Source organism: Ipomoea triloba, chromosome 1 (assembly GCF_003576645.1).
Source record: "Ipomoea triloba cultivar NCNSP0323 chromosome 1, ASM357664v1".
In the NCBI taxonomy this organism is placed as follows: Eukaryota; Viridiplantae; Streptophyta; class Magnoliopsida; order Solanales; family Convolvulaceae; genus Ipomoea; species Ipomoea triloba.
The window spans coordinates 16,850,093-16,864,464 of record NC_044916.1 but is presented as its reverse complement, the minus strand read 5'-3'; the positions used below and the strand labels follow the sequence as shown (position 1 = coordinate 16,864,464).

The 14,372-nt window shown below is 35.5% G+C and overlaps 1 protein-coding gene across 1 annotated transcript; it reads left to right on the top strand.

Moving 5' to 3' along the window:
* Window positions 1-445: 445 nt before the first annotated feature.
* Window positions 446-976, top strand: LOC116004900. Its single transcript, XM_031245136.1, has one exon. The coding sequence runs from the start codon at window positions 446-448 to the stop codon at window positions 974-976; it is 531 nt and encodes a 176-aa protein (XP_031100996.1).
* Window positions 977-14,372: the final 13,396 nt, after the last annotated feature.

The following is a 14,372-nucleotide window of genomic DNA, read 5'->3' as shown; positions in this document are numbered from 1 at the left end:
GAAAAATCAAAGTCCCTAGCAAAATGAAGACATTTCTTTGGATTGCCCTTCACGATAGAGTTATGGGAAATGCTGAGAGGAAAAGGAGAGGGTTATCTTAATAAGGTGATTGCGACATATGCTTGGGAAGGAGGAAACTGTTGCGCATATCTTGAGGGATTGATGCCAAGCTAGGGAAGTTTGGATTGCACTAATGGGGAGAACACGATGGCATGAATGGAGGCAGTTTAGCTTTCGAAAGTGGTTAGAGCGGAACATCATGGATCGAGGAGATAAGGAGGATCAGAACGAGTGTCCTAGGACGTTTACTATCACTACCTGGTGGATTTGGAGATGGAGAAGTGAGAGACTTTTTAATGCAGGCCATATGGAGATCAACTAGAAGATTGCTTAGATTCAAGAAGCCGACAAGGAGGTGAATGTGGATGGTAGCGTGAAAGCAACCATGAAGACAACAGGCATTAAGGGCCTTCTTAGAGATGAGGACGGTGCATGTGCAAGTGGTTTTGTGGGAAATGTTGCATATGCTGACACAACCTTGACAGAATTACGAGCTATTGTTAAGGCCATGGAGTGGTCTTGGAGAAGAGGTGTTCGAAATCTCGAGATTCAGTCTGATGCTAGGGAAGCTATTAGTTGGATTCGGGAAAAAGCTAACCTCCAAGGTGTTGCTCGTGAACTTGTGCATGATGCTATTCGGTGGTGTGACAAAGATTGGAATATTTTCCTCCGGGCAATCTTTTGTGAACAAAACAGAAGTGGGGATGCCCTTGCTATGATTGGCACTATCTTGACGGCGGAGTGGATGGTGTTTGCATCTTGCCCTCCGGAATGTGAAGAGGTCTATGCTAATGACCTTGTGCAGCTATGCAGGTTCGTAGAGTTAGAGAGACCAGCTAGTCGGTCTTGTCGTCCTAGTACCCCCCTTGAAGAAGCAGTCTTGAGTGGGATGATTCGCCAAAAGATATTTGTATGATAAAACGGAAAGTCTGTGACTCCCCAAGTGTCGGTCTCGAAGGAGGGACGTGGAGGTGTGTCAAATGTTCGGGAGTTTATTTGATTGGATCATGCATAGGATTCGAGTGTGGTGAAGGGGGGATTTGTGAGTGAGAGTAGTTCATTTGGTTGGTTTGAGTGCAAGAGAGTAGTAAAGTAAAAGTGATTTTGTGAATATGTAAAAGGGGTAGAGATTGGATAGTGTTTATGAATATTGCATAGTGGAGTGTCTAAGGTCATGGATTAGGATTGCTAGGATATTGTCTATTCAAGAGTGTGTTGTCTTAGTCCTTTTCCACCTTTGTGTACTAAGGCTTCTTTGACTTAGGAGTGCCTTCAAGCATCCAAAGTTCTAAGAGAAATTTTATCAAACACTTAAGCTACACACTATCCTACTATTCTTAAGAAGTCCATAGGAACTATGATTGTGTCAAGTTTCAAATCCTAACTCTAATCAAAGACATGAAAGAGTCAAGAGCTCAATCTCTCATCTAGATTGGCCAAATCCAAACAAGATCTCATCAAAACAACAATCAATAGACAAGAATAGATAATCCATCAACACAAACTCATAGATCCAAGATATAGAGATAAGATCATCACACAAGCAACATTCAATCACACAATCCAAATCCCTAGACTAAACTAGCTACTCATAATATGAAATGCAAACAAAAGCTAATTTAATCCAAGAACAAGATAGCTAAAATTATAGAAATGAAATAGAGATCACCTAGAGAGAAGAAGATCTTCAATCCAAGCTTGTTGTCTTGCTACAATGGAGATTGATCTAATCTAAAAAACTAAGAAAAATGGAGAAAGTTCTCCAAAGGAAAAACTAAGAAAAGGAAAACTAATTTTCTGGGAACCTCTCTGAAATTCATCAAAGGGGTTTAAATAGTCTCCGAAATGACAACCCTAGCTGAAATTCGCGCATCACCGTCTCCACGCCTCTCACACGCGTGTGAGCGTGCTTGGGAAGCTACTGGAAAGTTTTCACGCATGCTCACACGCGTGTGGCCATCCAGTTTGGTCCTCCGGGGCTCCGCTCTTGCCTGGTTTGCTCTTTAAGCTCAACTTTTGGTCCTATTTGCTCCCGGGGCTCCTGTTTTACTTCTTTTAAGCTAAAAGTAGCTTCTGCGCATCAGTTAGTGATTTTCAAGCATTTACGAACATAATTTACCAAGTAAGGACGCTATAGACGCGATAAAACACCCTAAAATGTGCCTGAAATAAGGGTATCTCGGAGTCTTATCACCCTTCCTATTCGATCTAAAAAAAAAATGCATAAACCAACACATGTTTAGCTTTAAAACAATGCACTTTAACCTCTAAATTAACGCACCTTAATTAAGGTATGACCGTAGTAACTTTCAACTTGCATGTGCAATGCAATTTAATTTTACTTTAACTCACCTTAAGGGTTAAAACAACGCACCTTTAGGTTTTAAAAAATGCGCCTCAAGGTTTAAAACAACGCACCTTGAAATATTATGTTAGAATGATTTTTAATGCATAAACCAACACACGTTTAGCTTTAAAAAAATGCACTTTAACATCTAAATTAACACACCTTAAGGTATGACAGTAGTAATTTTCAACTTGCATGTGCAATGCAATTTAATTTTACTTTAACTCACCTTAAGGGTTAAAGCAACACACCTTTAGGTTTTAAAACATGCACCTTGAGGTTTAAAACAACGCACCTAAGGCTTGACAGTGTTAATTCTCAACTTTTCCATGAATCGTAGGTTAGAAACAACGCACCTTAAGGCTTAAAACTGTGCACCTCATCGAATACAATCATGCACCTTAAAGTATTATATGTTAGAATGGTTTTTAATGCATAAACCAATGCACATTTTGCTTTAAAACAACGCACATTAAGCTCTATGTTAACGCACCTTAATGTATGACATTAGTATTTTCAACTTGCATCTGCAATGAAATTTAATTTTTTTTTAACTCACATTAAGGGATAAAACAACGCACCTTTAGGTTTAAAAAAAAAAATGCACCTTAGGGTTTAAAACAATGCACCTAAGGCTTGACAATGTTAATTCTTTAACTTTTCTATGAATATACAAATTAATTAATGTTAAGCAATAAAATCAAACACCTTAAGTAGAAAAACTACGTACCCTAAGGTTTACAGGCACTCACTTAAGTGTACAAATAATCCTTTATGCCTTGTTTTTACCATTTTTTTCACCTTAAGTGGGCAATTCCTACTGTCATGATGATCCCCTCTAACCCCACAAGTATTGCACTTCATTCCTTGGTTCTTTTCCATTGCTAACTCCTTGCCTCCTTTGATATGTTTGCCACTGCCCTTGTTCTTTGCATGCTTCGATGGAAGTATATTAATATCTAAGATCTCTGTTGTCCCACAAAAAAAAATTCTATAACAGCCTTCCTATTATGCTGAGGTGATAACTTCTCTTTTCCTGACATTAGTAGTTATTTTTGTTCATCAATCACATGTGAGAATGCAACCAATTGATCCATGCTTGATTCTGCAAGGCTGATATAGCAGTGTATATTAGTCCACAATTTGTTCAACAACACCTTTTTTTTCATCATTGGTTCCACTTTGATCACAAATGACACCATCAATTCCAAAGGTAGACTTTAAAGATGTGTCCTTAGTCCATCAATTAACCACATACCTCAAAGGTATCTTTTCAAGGTCCAATTCCTTAAAGACCAAAAAAATGTGCCTACACAGCAGTCTAACCATCTCAAATATTTTGCAACTACATGTAGCCTCTTGTTCACTCACATTGTGCACGACAATGAATGTTCTATTTCATGCATCTTTAATCTCATAGTGCATTAATCCAGCTTTTTCTCTAACACTCAATACTCTATAAGTGAAACAGGAGGCACATATATCAGCTTGAATTTGGTATAAAACAGTAATTGTGTAGACAATTGAAGCATGTTTTTCCAATCCTAACGGTGTCTTCAACTCTGGAACGTACCCTTCATTGTCACTGTTATTTTTTGCATTAATGTGACGTTGTGAATCTAAAGCATTGTCAAAGTTCATCAGAAATTCAACCAGGCTGGATTGTGGGCTGGTAAAATGACTGAATGTATAGTTCTCACTTTTGAATGTGATGTAGTCCTAAGTAAACCACCCATAAAAACATCCCTAAAATAGGTTGGGATCCAACAATGTCTTACATCAAACATATGCATAAACCAATTGTGATCAACTAAGTCAAACTCTTCCATGAGCTGCTAGTCTCAAAATCAACAGGTCCCAAATACGATGTCCACACAAGTTGAGTTCAATTTGTTCTGAAACACCTCATTCTTACTCAGCGTAGGACCAACCTTTTCCCCAACTTTGCACATAATGTGACACATATAATAACAATGCCTAGTTTGCTTAAAAACTCTCAGAATTGCCACCTTCATTGTCGGATCCTAATCAGTAACAATTACTCTTGGTTCAAAACCCATTGCCTTTTTTAAATTTTCAAAGAGCCAAACGTATGACTATATGTCTTTTTTCAAGAACAGTCCAACACCAAATGTGATACATTTCTTATGGTTATCAACTCTTGTGAATGGTGTAAAAACCATACTGTACCTATAAGCTAGAGATCACAGTATTCAAGTGTTAAAAATACGCACCTAATATAGTAAGTTAACACACCTTAAGTGTTAAATTCTCGCACCTATGGATTGTTAGTTGTAATTCAGAGTGATGCATCTTAGAGTTTATTACCGAAATGGTCCCTCGACTATTGCGAAATTATCAATTTGGTCATCAACAATTTTTCGTGCCAAATTAAGTCCCTCGACTTTGAAAAATTTAACCAATTTGGTCCTCTGTTTATTTTTCCGTTAAATCAGGACCAAAATGGTAATTTTGTTATAGTCAAGGTACCATTTCAGTGAAAAATTAATTACCAATTTGGTTCCTTAACTATAGCAAAATTACCAATTTGGTCCCGATTTAACGGATGTTTAACGGAAAAATAAACAGAGGATCAAATTGGTTAAAATTTTCAAAGTCGAGGGACTTAATTGGTCACGAAATATTGTTGAGGACCAAATTGATAATTTTGCAATAGTCGAGGGACCATTTTGGTAATAAACTCTGCATCTTAAGTGGGGAAGTATGTGTACATTTGAACCTTAAGGTGTGTGGTATTTGTGTTTAAGGTGCGTGATTTCAAGACTTAAGGTGCGTTTATTTACACATTCAATTTCAAGCCATCAATGAGTATGTCTAAACCTAGAGGTGCGTAAAGTTACAATTTAAGGTGCGTTAATCCGAATATTGAATGACCTCAAAAGATTTAAATGTGTGCATTGCATCTAAAGGTGCGTTGTTATAGTGCTTAAGGTGCGTAGTTCTAGTGATTAAGGTGCGTTTATTTAAGGCTTAAGGTGAGTTAGTTAATGAAACATACAAAAGCTATTAAAAAGAACAAAGGTTTGAATGAATACCTGTTGGTTGAATATGTAGCATCAAACGAGACAACATCTCCAAATGCAGCATAATTCTTTTTTGAGACTGGATTTGCCCAAAATATCATGCACAACTGCTCATCCTCATCAATGTCATAGTCAAAAGAAAATGTGGGAGCCAAAGACCTTGTGGTCAAGCGGCATGAAGTGACTCTCCCAAGTGGGAGGTCATGGGTTCGAGCCTCAGTGGGGGCAATGTTGACTCGTTGGGCTTCGGTAGGTTGTGAAAGTATATATATGGACAGACCCTATATGTAATAGGGTCAATAGTATTAAAAAAAAAACTCCTCTTTCTTAAGAAGATTATTCATGATTATTTGTGCATTAGCCTAATATAAAGGCTCTAATATCCCTTCTCATATTTTAGAGTAGTCCCCCATGATTTCTTTATTCAAGTTGTAGCATTTTGTTGGCCCAATATTTTCTTTTGCACAGTCTGCAATAAATTTCTTATGTGTAGCACTGATGCTCCTATTGCCCTTTAGGAACTGTTTTGCAAGAGCCGAAGACATGCAATGATTATGTTTTTCTTCAAATCTCTTTACCTCATAACCAACACTTCCCTTGTACTTGAATATAATCTTAGCTCTACAACCAGTTCTGTTTGAAACTTTTATCCTCTTTGGAATGGAAGAACATTCTCCTGCATCTGCATTTGATTTAGAATTATGATGTTGAGCACCTGAGTTCTTAAATCCTTCTCTACTGCACACAATATTCTTTGTGACTATCGTCCCATCCCATGATTTTACTCCAGTATTGTGTCATTCCAGGAGATATTGACAAAGTATAAGCATCGTTGTTGTTACTGGGACTCATGCTGAGGTTGTTTCCAGATTGCAAGTCACTGAGAACTGTAACATATAAACAACATGTTATAGGCACGTGATGTTAAACTTTAAGGTGCATGGTTTCAAACCTTAAGGTGCTTTAATTAAACTATCCACTGCATTAGAGTTCAAAGTGTGAAGATTTTTCAAATGCAAATTTTTAAGTGCGTAGTTTTAAAGTGTAAGGTGTGTGAAATAACACCTTAAGGTGCAATGTTTTAAAGATTGAGATGCGTCAATGTATGAGATATTGCTAAAATTTAAGGTGCGTAGTTTTTCTGTTTAAGGTGCGTGTTTTTAATGCTTAAGGTGTACCAACTTAATGTCTACACTGTGAAGCCTTCGGTGCGTACACTTAAACCTTCAAGTGCATTAACAGAAATCTTAAGGTGCATACATTTAAGTGTTTACGTGCGCCAAAGTAACAACGATTGAATTCAATGTGTGTAGGTTAAGTGTTCCAGGTGCGTGATTTTTATTCTTAGGGTGCGCGACTTTAAGCCCTTAGGTGTGCCAAAATAACAATCATAGAATTTTAGGTGTAAATTACAAAAATCTTATACTGAAACCTTAATGTGCGTGTACGTACTGCTTAATGTGCATATTATTCCTAATTGAAACCCTAAGATGCGTGTTCTTGAATTTAATATCCTATTTGAATTGGTGATTGAACGATGAAGATAATATATTTCATAGCCAATAATTGAGATTTAAAATCAACTGAGATTAGGAAATAATGGAGATTAAGAATCCATGGAGAATTTGGAAATTAGAGATGCATGTCGAAGGAGGTTAGAACAAAAAGACAAAAAAGCCCTTACTTAGCCGTTCTAGTTAAATTCGCGTTATCTCTGCCGTCCGTTAGATCTACGTTGATCTAAAGCTTAGATTTAACCTGATTTTTTTACAAGAGCTATGCTTTGCATGGGAACCCCTAACCCATATATATATGTGTGTATATATATATACATATATATATATGTATATATACATATATATATATATGTATATATATATATATATGTATATATATATATATATATACATATATATATATATATATACATATATATACATATATATATATGTATATATATATATACACACATATATATATATACACGTATATATATGTATGTATATATGTATATATGTATATGTATATGTATATATATATATGTATATATATATATATATGTATGTATATATATATATATGTATGTATATATATATATATGTATGTATATATGTATATGTACGTATATATATATATGTACGTATGTATATATATATATGTATATATATATATATATATATATATATATATATATATGTATATGTATATATATATATGTATGTATATATATATATGTATGTATATATATGTAAATATGTATATATATATGTAAATATGTATGTATATATATATATATGTATAAATATATATATACATATATATGCATACATGTATACATATATATGCGTACATGTATACATATATATGCGTACATGTATACATATATATGCGTACATATGTATATGTATACATATATATGTATACATATACATATGTACGCATATATATGTATATATATATGTAATCCCCCCGTATATTCCGATAAGTTTAGGGTTCGAACAATATTTTTTTTTTAGGGCTATAATATTTACGAGATGACCCCTCGGTACTTCAGAAGGATTTTTACAAGTGAGACTAATTATTAAAAAGCTGCGATCTACGTACCGGTCACGAACCGAAAAATTTTTAAGGACGTATATACAGTTCGAATTTCCCTAGGAAATGGATTATTAAGCATGATACGATTAAGCGTGAACTTCCTACTTAGTTCAAGAGAAATTTGAACGGACTGTAAGAGTGAAATTGTTACGGACCTTCGTACCTATATTTCGCGATATACCGGAAAGTTCCCAATTTTAGTAGTTAATGACGGGATTATTTTTAGAATAATTTTAGTATTAAAATTTTCCCGAATTAAGTTATATTCCTCCGAACTTTTATCTGATTTAATCCCTAACTGGCAAAGGAGTCTTACTCTACAAGGCATACCATGGGATTGTGACAAGTGACATCATTATTTACCACATGGTAATAAATAATTAATTAAATGGGAAGAGTATGGGATAAGCTAGCTAAGATTGATCTCCAAGTCTTCCTCTCTCTCTCTCCCACACTCAATTTCGAAAATTAGAGAAGGAAAAACGGGGAAGGAAAATATCTTCTTCATCTTTGAGATCCAAGAACTCCATAGCTATTTTCTTCAACACAAGTGCTTCCATAATAGGTAAAACTTTGGTTTTGTTCGGTTAAATCCTTCCTAGAACTTAAGTTTAAGCTAAGGGTTCATGAAAATGTTGTTATTATGGTGATTTTGTTTAGGATCTTCGGTGAAAATTTTGGAGGAGAAGGTCACCATCTTTCTACGGTCTTAAAAATCTACTTGGGAGGTAAGGAATCCCTTAAGTTGGTTTAGTCACTTGAAGGTGATCAAATGCTAGTATATTATGTGACTAGGAATTTTATGTGAAAATTATGTGTTAAGTTTATGGATCTACAAGTTGGCTCAAAAGACTACACCTTGATTTTTTGGTAATTTTTGTATGCATGTTCATAGTTAATTTATGCATGTATATGTTGTATTTATGTCCATATAGGCTTATACTTGTGAAAATATTGAAAAAAAAAATCAAAATAGATTTCTAGCAGTAACTTCCGAGATTTATTGGGAAAATTTGGTAAGGTATGCAGTAACTTCCGAGATTTATTGGGAAAATTTGGTAAGGTATTTTGATTCCATCGAGATTTATTGGGAAAATTTGGTAAGGTATTTTGATTCCATTTTCATTTATTGGGAAAATTTGGTAAGGTATTTTGATTCCATTTTCTTCAGATATGTAGTTCAATAAGTGTAGAACCTGCATATAAAATTTCGTAATGATCGGAGCAGTATAAGTATGGTTTTCGAATTTTTTCCAAAACTGGTCCAAAGAGAAAAATTCTGGACAGCACACTGCCAAGGGCAAAAATGGAATTTTCTGTGTTTATTCGCGGATCAAAATGACCAAAACTTTTTATGGGCATCAAGTACTATAAGTTGGGGTTCTACCATAAAAATTTCAAGTGAAAAAGAGTTCGGAAACTATTTTTACCGGCTCAATCTTTCGGACTGCGCCAAGCTGAAATTTTCTGAAAAGGAATGGTTAGAAACAAGTTTGACCAAAAATTTGGATGGACGCGGCCTTGGACGCGCGTCCATCGGCATCCAGTTTTCGTGGTCACGGCCGAAAGGCCGAATGCAACCACGGACGCGCGTCCGCTGCGCGTCCGTGGGTGCCCAGATTTCGGCGTCAATGCCGAACGAGCGGACGCGGTCGGACGCACGCGCCCGCCGTGGGTCCGTCGCTGCGGACAACCGCGAGCTTGCGCGACGCGATTCCGTTTTCGACCGAACCTTCTTCCGATGTTTTTGCTCCCAAATGTTATGATGTTTGGAAGACCTACGGGCAACCGAGTCAATTTTTGAAAGCTCAAATATTATCCTACGGGCAACCGAGTCAATTTTTGAAAGCTCAAATATTATTTTACGGGCAACCGAGTCAATTTTTGAAAGCTCAAATATTATTTTGTAAATTATGTTCACTAATTTGGGGGAAATTGTGTTTTTAAGAAACAAGTGTGACCCTTGTCACTTGGAATTTCATGGTGAAAAGCCATTGACAAATGTGTGTATTTTGGAAACATATTTGAATAAGTATAATTGTTTTGAGTCATCATGTGAATATACTAATTAAACCCAAGGGAGAAAGAATGTTCGAAAACCTTAGTTCTGGAAAGAATGTTCGAAAACCTTAGTTCTAGATAATGGTTATTGTAATGTCCGACTTTACGGGAGGCTTGCGAGCCGGGGCCCTAAAGTTGTTGAAATGTTGACTTTACGGGAGGCCTGTGGGAGCCGTGGCCCGAAAGTTATTGAAATGTTGACTTTACGGGAGGCCTGTGGGAGCCGTGGCCCGAAAGTTATTGAAATGTTGACTTTACGGGAGGCCTGTGGGAGCCGAGGCCCAAAAGTTATTGAGATGTTTGACTTTACGGGAGGCCTGCGGGAGCCGTGGCCCGAAAGTTATTGAAATGTTAACTTCATGGGAGGCTTGCGAGCCAGGGCCCGGAAGTTATTGAGATGTTTGACTTTGCCGGAGGCTTATCAGCCGTGGCCCCAAAGTTATTGAGATGTTTGACTTTACGGGAGGCCTGCGGGAGCCGTGGCACGAAAGTTATTGAAATGTTAACTTCATGGGAGGCTTGCGAGCCGGGGCCCGGAAGTTATTGAGATGTTTGACTTTGCGGGAGGCTTATCAGCCGTGGCCCCAAAGTTATTGAGATGTTGGACCTGCGGGAGGCATGAGTACCACGGCCCGAGGTTCTTGATAATACTCCAAGTATGCCTTACACTTATCCAGGGGGAAACTAAGTAAAACTTTACTAACTATCAAAATCTAGTTACTCCGTAACTACGTTGAAGAATAAAATGTCACGAATTTTTGAACAGTAAAGTGTGTGTTGTTGAACTCCCTATTTTGAGTTAAATGATGGAAATTCTCGGAAATGAAAAGTATTATATGTTGATGCAACTCGTATACTCTATTATACTTTCATTTGTTGATAATCTGATTGCAGGTAGATTGCAACTGATGGGTAAAGTTTACAATTTCTGAGTGATATGTTGTTTTTGAAACCTTTGTTTACTTTTGAGTGACAATGGATTTCCTTACTTAGCCGTCGCGCTAACTACACTTCGATGTGTTTACAGATGTTGTTTAGTGTGGGCTCCTGAAGCCCGATGAGCTCTGAGTAGGATGGAGGTCGAGGTTGAGGACCACCCTATCCTAGAATAGACACCCTGGAAGAATTATTTCCATATGTATTAAGTTGGAATATATTGATGTGGTTATTTGATGTTGTAAGTTTAGCCTTAGAGTTTGGGTATAGGAGAGATACCTAAGCGTGGCGGTAACACCCAGTTTTCTGCTGGTTAGATGCTTCCGCAATGTATTATTAGGGATTTTGTAATAAATCCAAGATGTGAAAATTTGGAGTGTTACAATATATATGTATAAATACATATGTGTATATGTATTTATACATATATGTATATGTATATATATATATATATATATATATATATATATATATATATATATATATATGTATAATGTATACATATGCATACATATGTATAGATATGTATGTATATATATATATATATATATATATATATATATATATATATATATATATATATATGTATGTATGTATACGTATACATATACATATATATATATATATATATGTATATATATATATATGTATACATATACATATGTATACATATATATGTGTATGTATATGTATATACATATATATGTATACATATATATACACATATAGATACATATACATATATGTATAGATATACATATACATACATATATATATATATACATACATATATCTATATATTACATACATATGTATACATACACATACATATGTACATATGTATACACATATCTATATACATATACAATATACATATATATGTATGTATACATATATACATATGTATACATATATATACATATGCATACATATATACATATGCATACGTATATACATATGCATATATACTAGTTTTTTCTATGTCCAATATTTAAACCCAATTAGTAAATCATTTTGAAATAGATATAATGCATTTATTTTAGTTGTCGATGTTTCGAGTAAAATTTTTGTTGTGTATGTATTTGAAATTAATACAAGAAATTCAAATTCATTGTGATGAATATATTCCACTGTAATTTTAAGGGTACTCAACGTTGTATTAAAATATTTTTGTCTTTGAAAATGATTAAAATTTGTCTAAATATAGTCTTCTTTTTTTTCTTTTTTTTTTTTGAGAAAAAATATAGTCTTCTTCTAATTAGAGATATATCCTGATGGATAATACACTAAGCCAGGACTACATGGACCGGCCCAAGAAAGCAATTGGATCAAGAAAACCCAAGAAGGACCCTCAACACAAAGCTACAGAAGAGTTCGATAAAGATTGGACTTAGCACTTGTTACATTAGTAAGATTAGGGCTTATTAGTTATAATGTAACAGGGACTCCCAATATGAGGCGGTCCAGGATTCTTATTCCTTGTAGGGCTCTAGGCCCAAAATATGTATAAATAGACCCACCACACACGGAGAAAGTGGGGAAGCAATTCTGAGCAATACAATACCTATATTCCCTCCACATATTTTTCTTACATATTTCCTATATTCTCGCTATTCTAACAGGTAGTGTTGGACTGCCTTTGACTACCAAGAAGTCATAAAACCAACATTGGCGCCGTCCGTGGGATCGATACGAATAGTCTCGTGATCTCTACCTTTCACCATCGATCCTCGATTCAAATCATTTGGACCTGCACTGGTTCCGACTTCCTAGTGACGTGGTCCCCATATCATCAGGCGGTAATTAAGGCATACAGATTAGAGAGGTGAAGCATTATTGGTTATTCAAGTTAGAGCTTACACGGAACCAAGTAAGTCTTTATCCTTATTCTTGTTTTAATTAAGGATCCATGATCATAACATTGTTTAGTTGATTGAGTTGATTTACATGTGATTCATTGTTAATTGTGCTTCTGCATTCAAGTTATAAGCGCATAAACGTTTTAATTAACTTTTGATATCGGAGTCTTAAATTGATTAATCACTGAAATTAGGGTTCATGATATTTAGGGATTTTTAATTATAAGATTTTATTGTGGGTTTGTTATTATCATTGTATAATATTTTTGGCGTTCGTCGATCACTGAAATCAGCAAACATACCTAATTACGAACTGTATCGTTGACGATGGTTTAAAGTGGATGCTAATAACATTTGTTATCACTGGAAACAACAAACATATATGTTATATATGTATGCGTTGTTTATATACATATATTTATATTTATTGATTTGCATGTTTCTATGAATCAATATGTGTACATTGTACGTACTGTTTATACATATAATAATACATAACTACATATATGTTAGTTATTGGCGTAGGGTTCTTGTACGTATTTTGTATAATTTGTATCATGTATATGATTTGTGCTATATGCATGATTTCACACTATCAATCATGTATTATATGTTATAAGAGAACGACATATCAATTAAGGCTTGTTCACATACATAAATATGTTCGTGGAATCAAAATCAATTGAAACCAACAAATATATACATGTACTGTTTGATTATATATAAGCTGATTTAGTTGGTTTCTGGAATCGAATATTACGTATGTGTACTCCTATTGCTGGATTATTTGTATGAATGTTAGAATCAACTACTGCAATGGAATCAAACTTGGAGTCACGAATGGCTATGGTGGCGTAGCTGGGTTCCCACGGTGGAGGGCAACAGGCAATGAAAAAAAAAAAAAAAACCAGTGGCAGACTCGTATTCCCACCATCGCGTGGAAGAAACGCATACTCACTAGTCAATGAAAAAAAAAAGAAAAAAAAGCCAGTGGCAGACTCGTATTCCCACCACCGTGTGGAAGAAACGCATACTCACTTGGCAATAAAAATAAAAAATAAAAAAGCCAGTGGTAGACTCGTATTCCCACCATCGCGTGGAAGAAACGCATACTCACTAGGCAATGAAAAAAAAAAAAGAAAAAAAAAGCCAGTGGGGCAATGAAAAAAAAAAAGGTATACCCATTAGCTAGTGGCAGACTCGTATTCCCACCACCGTGTGGAAGAAACGCATACTCACTAGGCAATGAAAAAAAAAAGTATACCCATTAGCCAGTGGCAGACTCGTATTCCCACCACCGTGTGGAAGAAACGCATACTCACTAGGCAATGGAAGACATATACCCACCACCGCGTGGAAGAAACGCATACTCACTAGGCAATGGAAGACATATACCCACCACCGAGTGGAAGACATATACCCACCACCGAGTGGAAGACATATATCCATTAGCCAGTGGCAGACTCA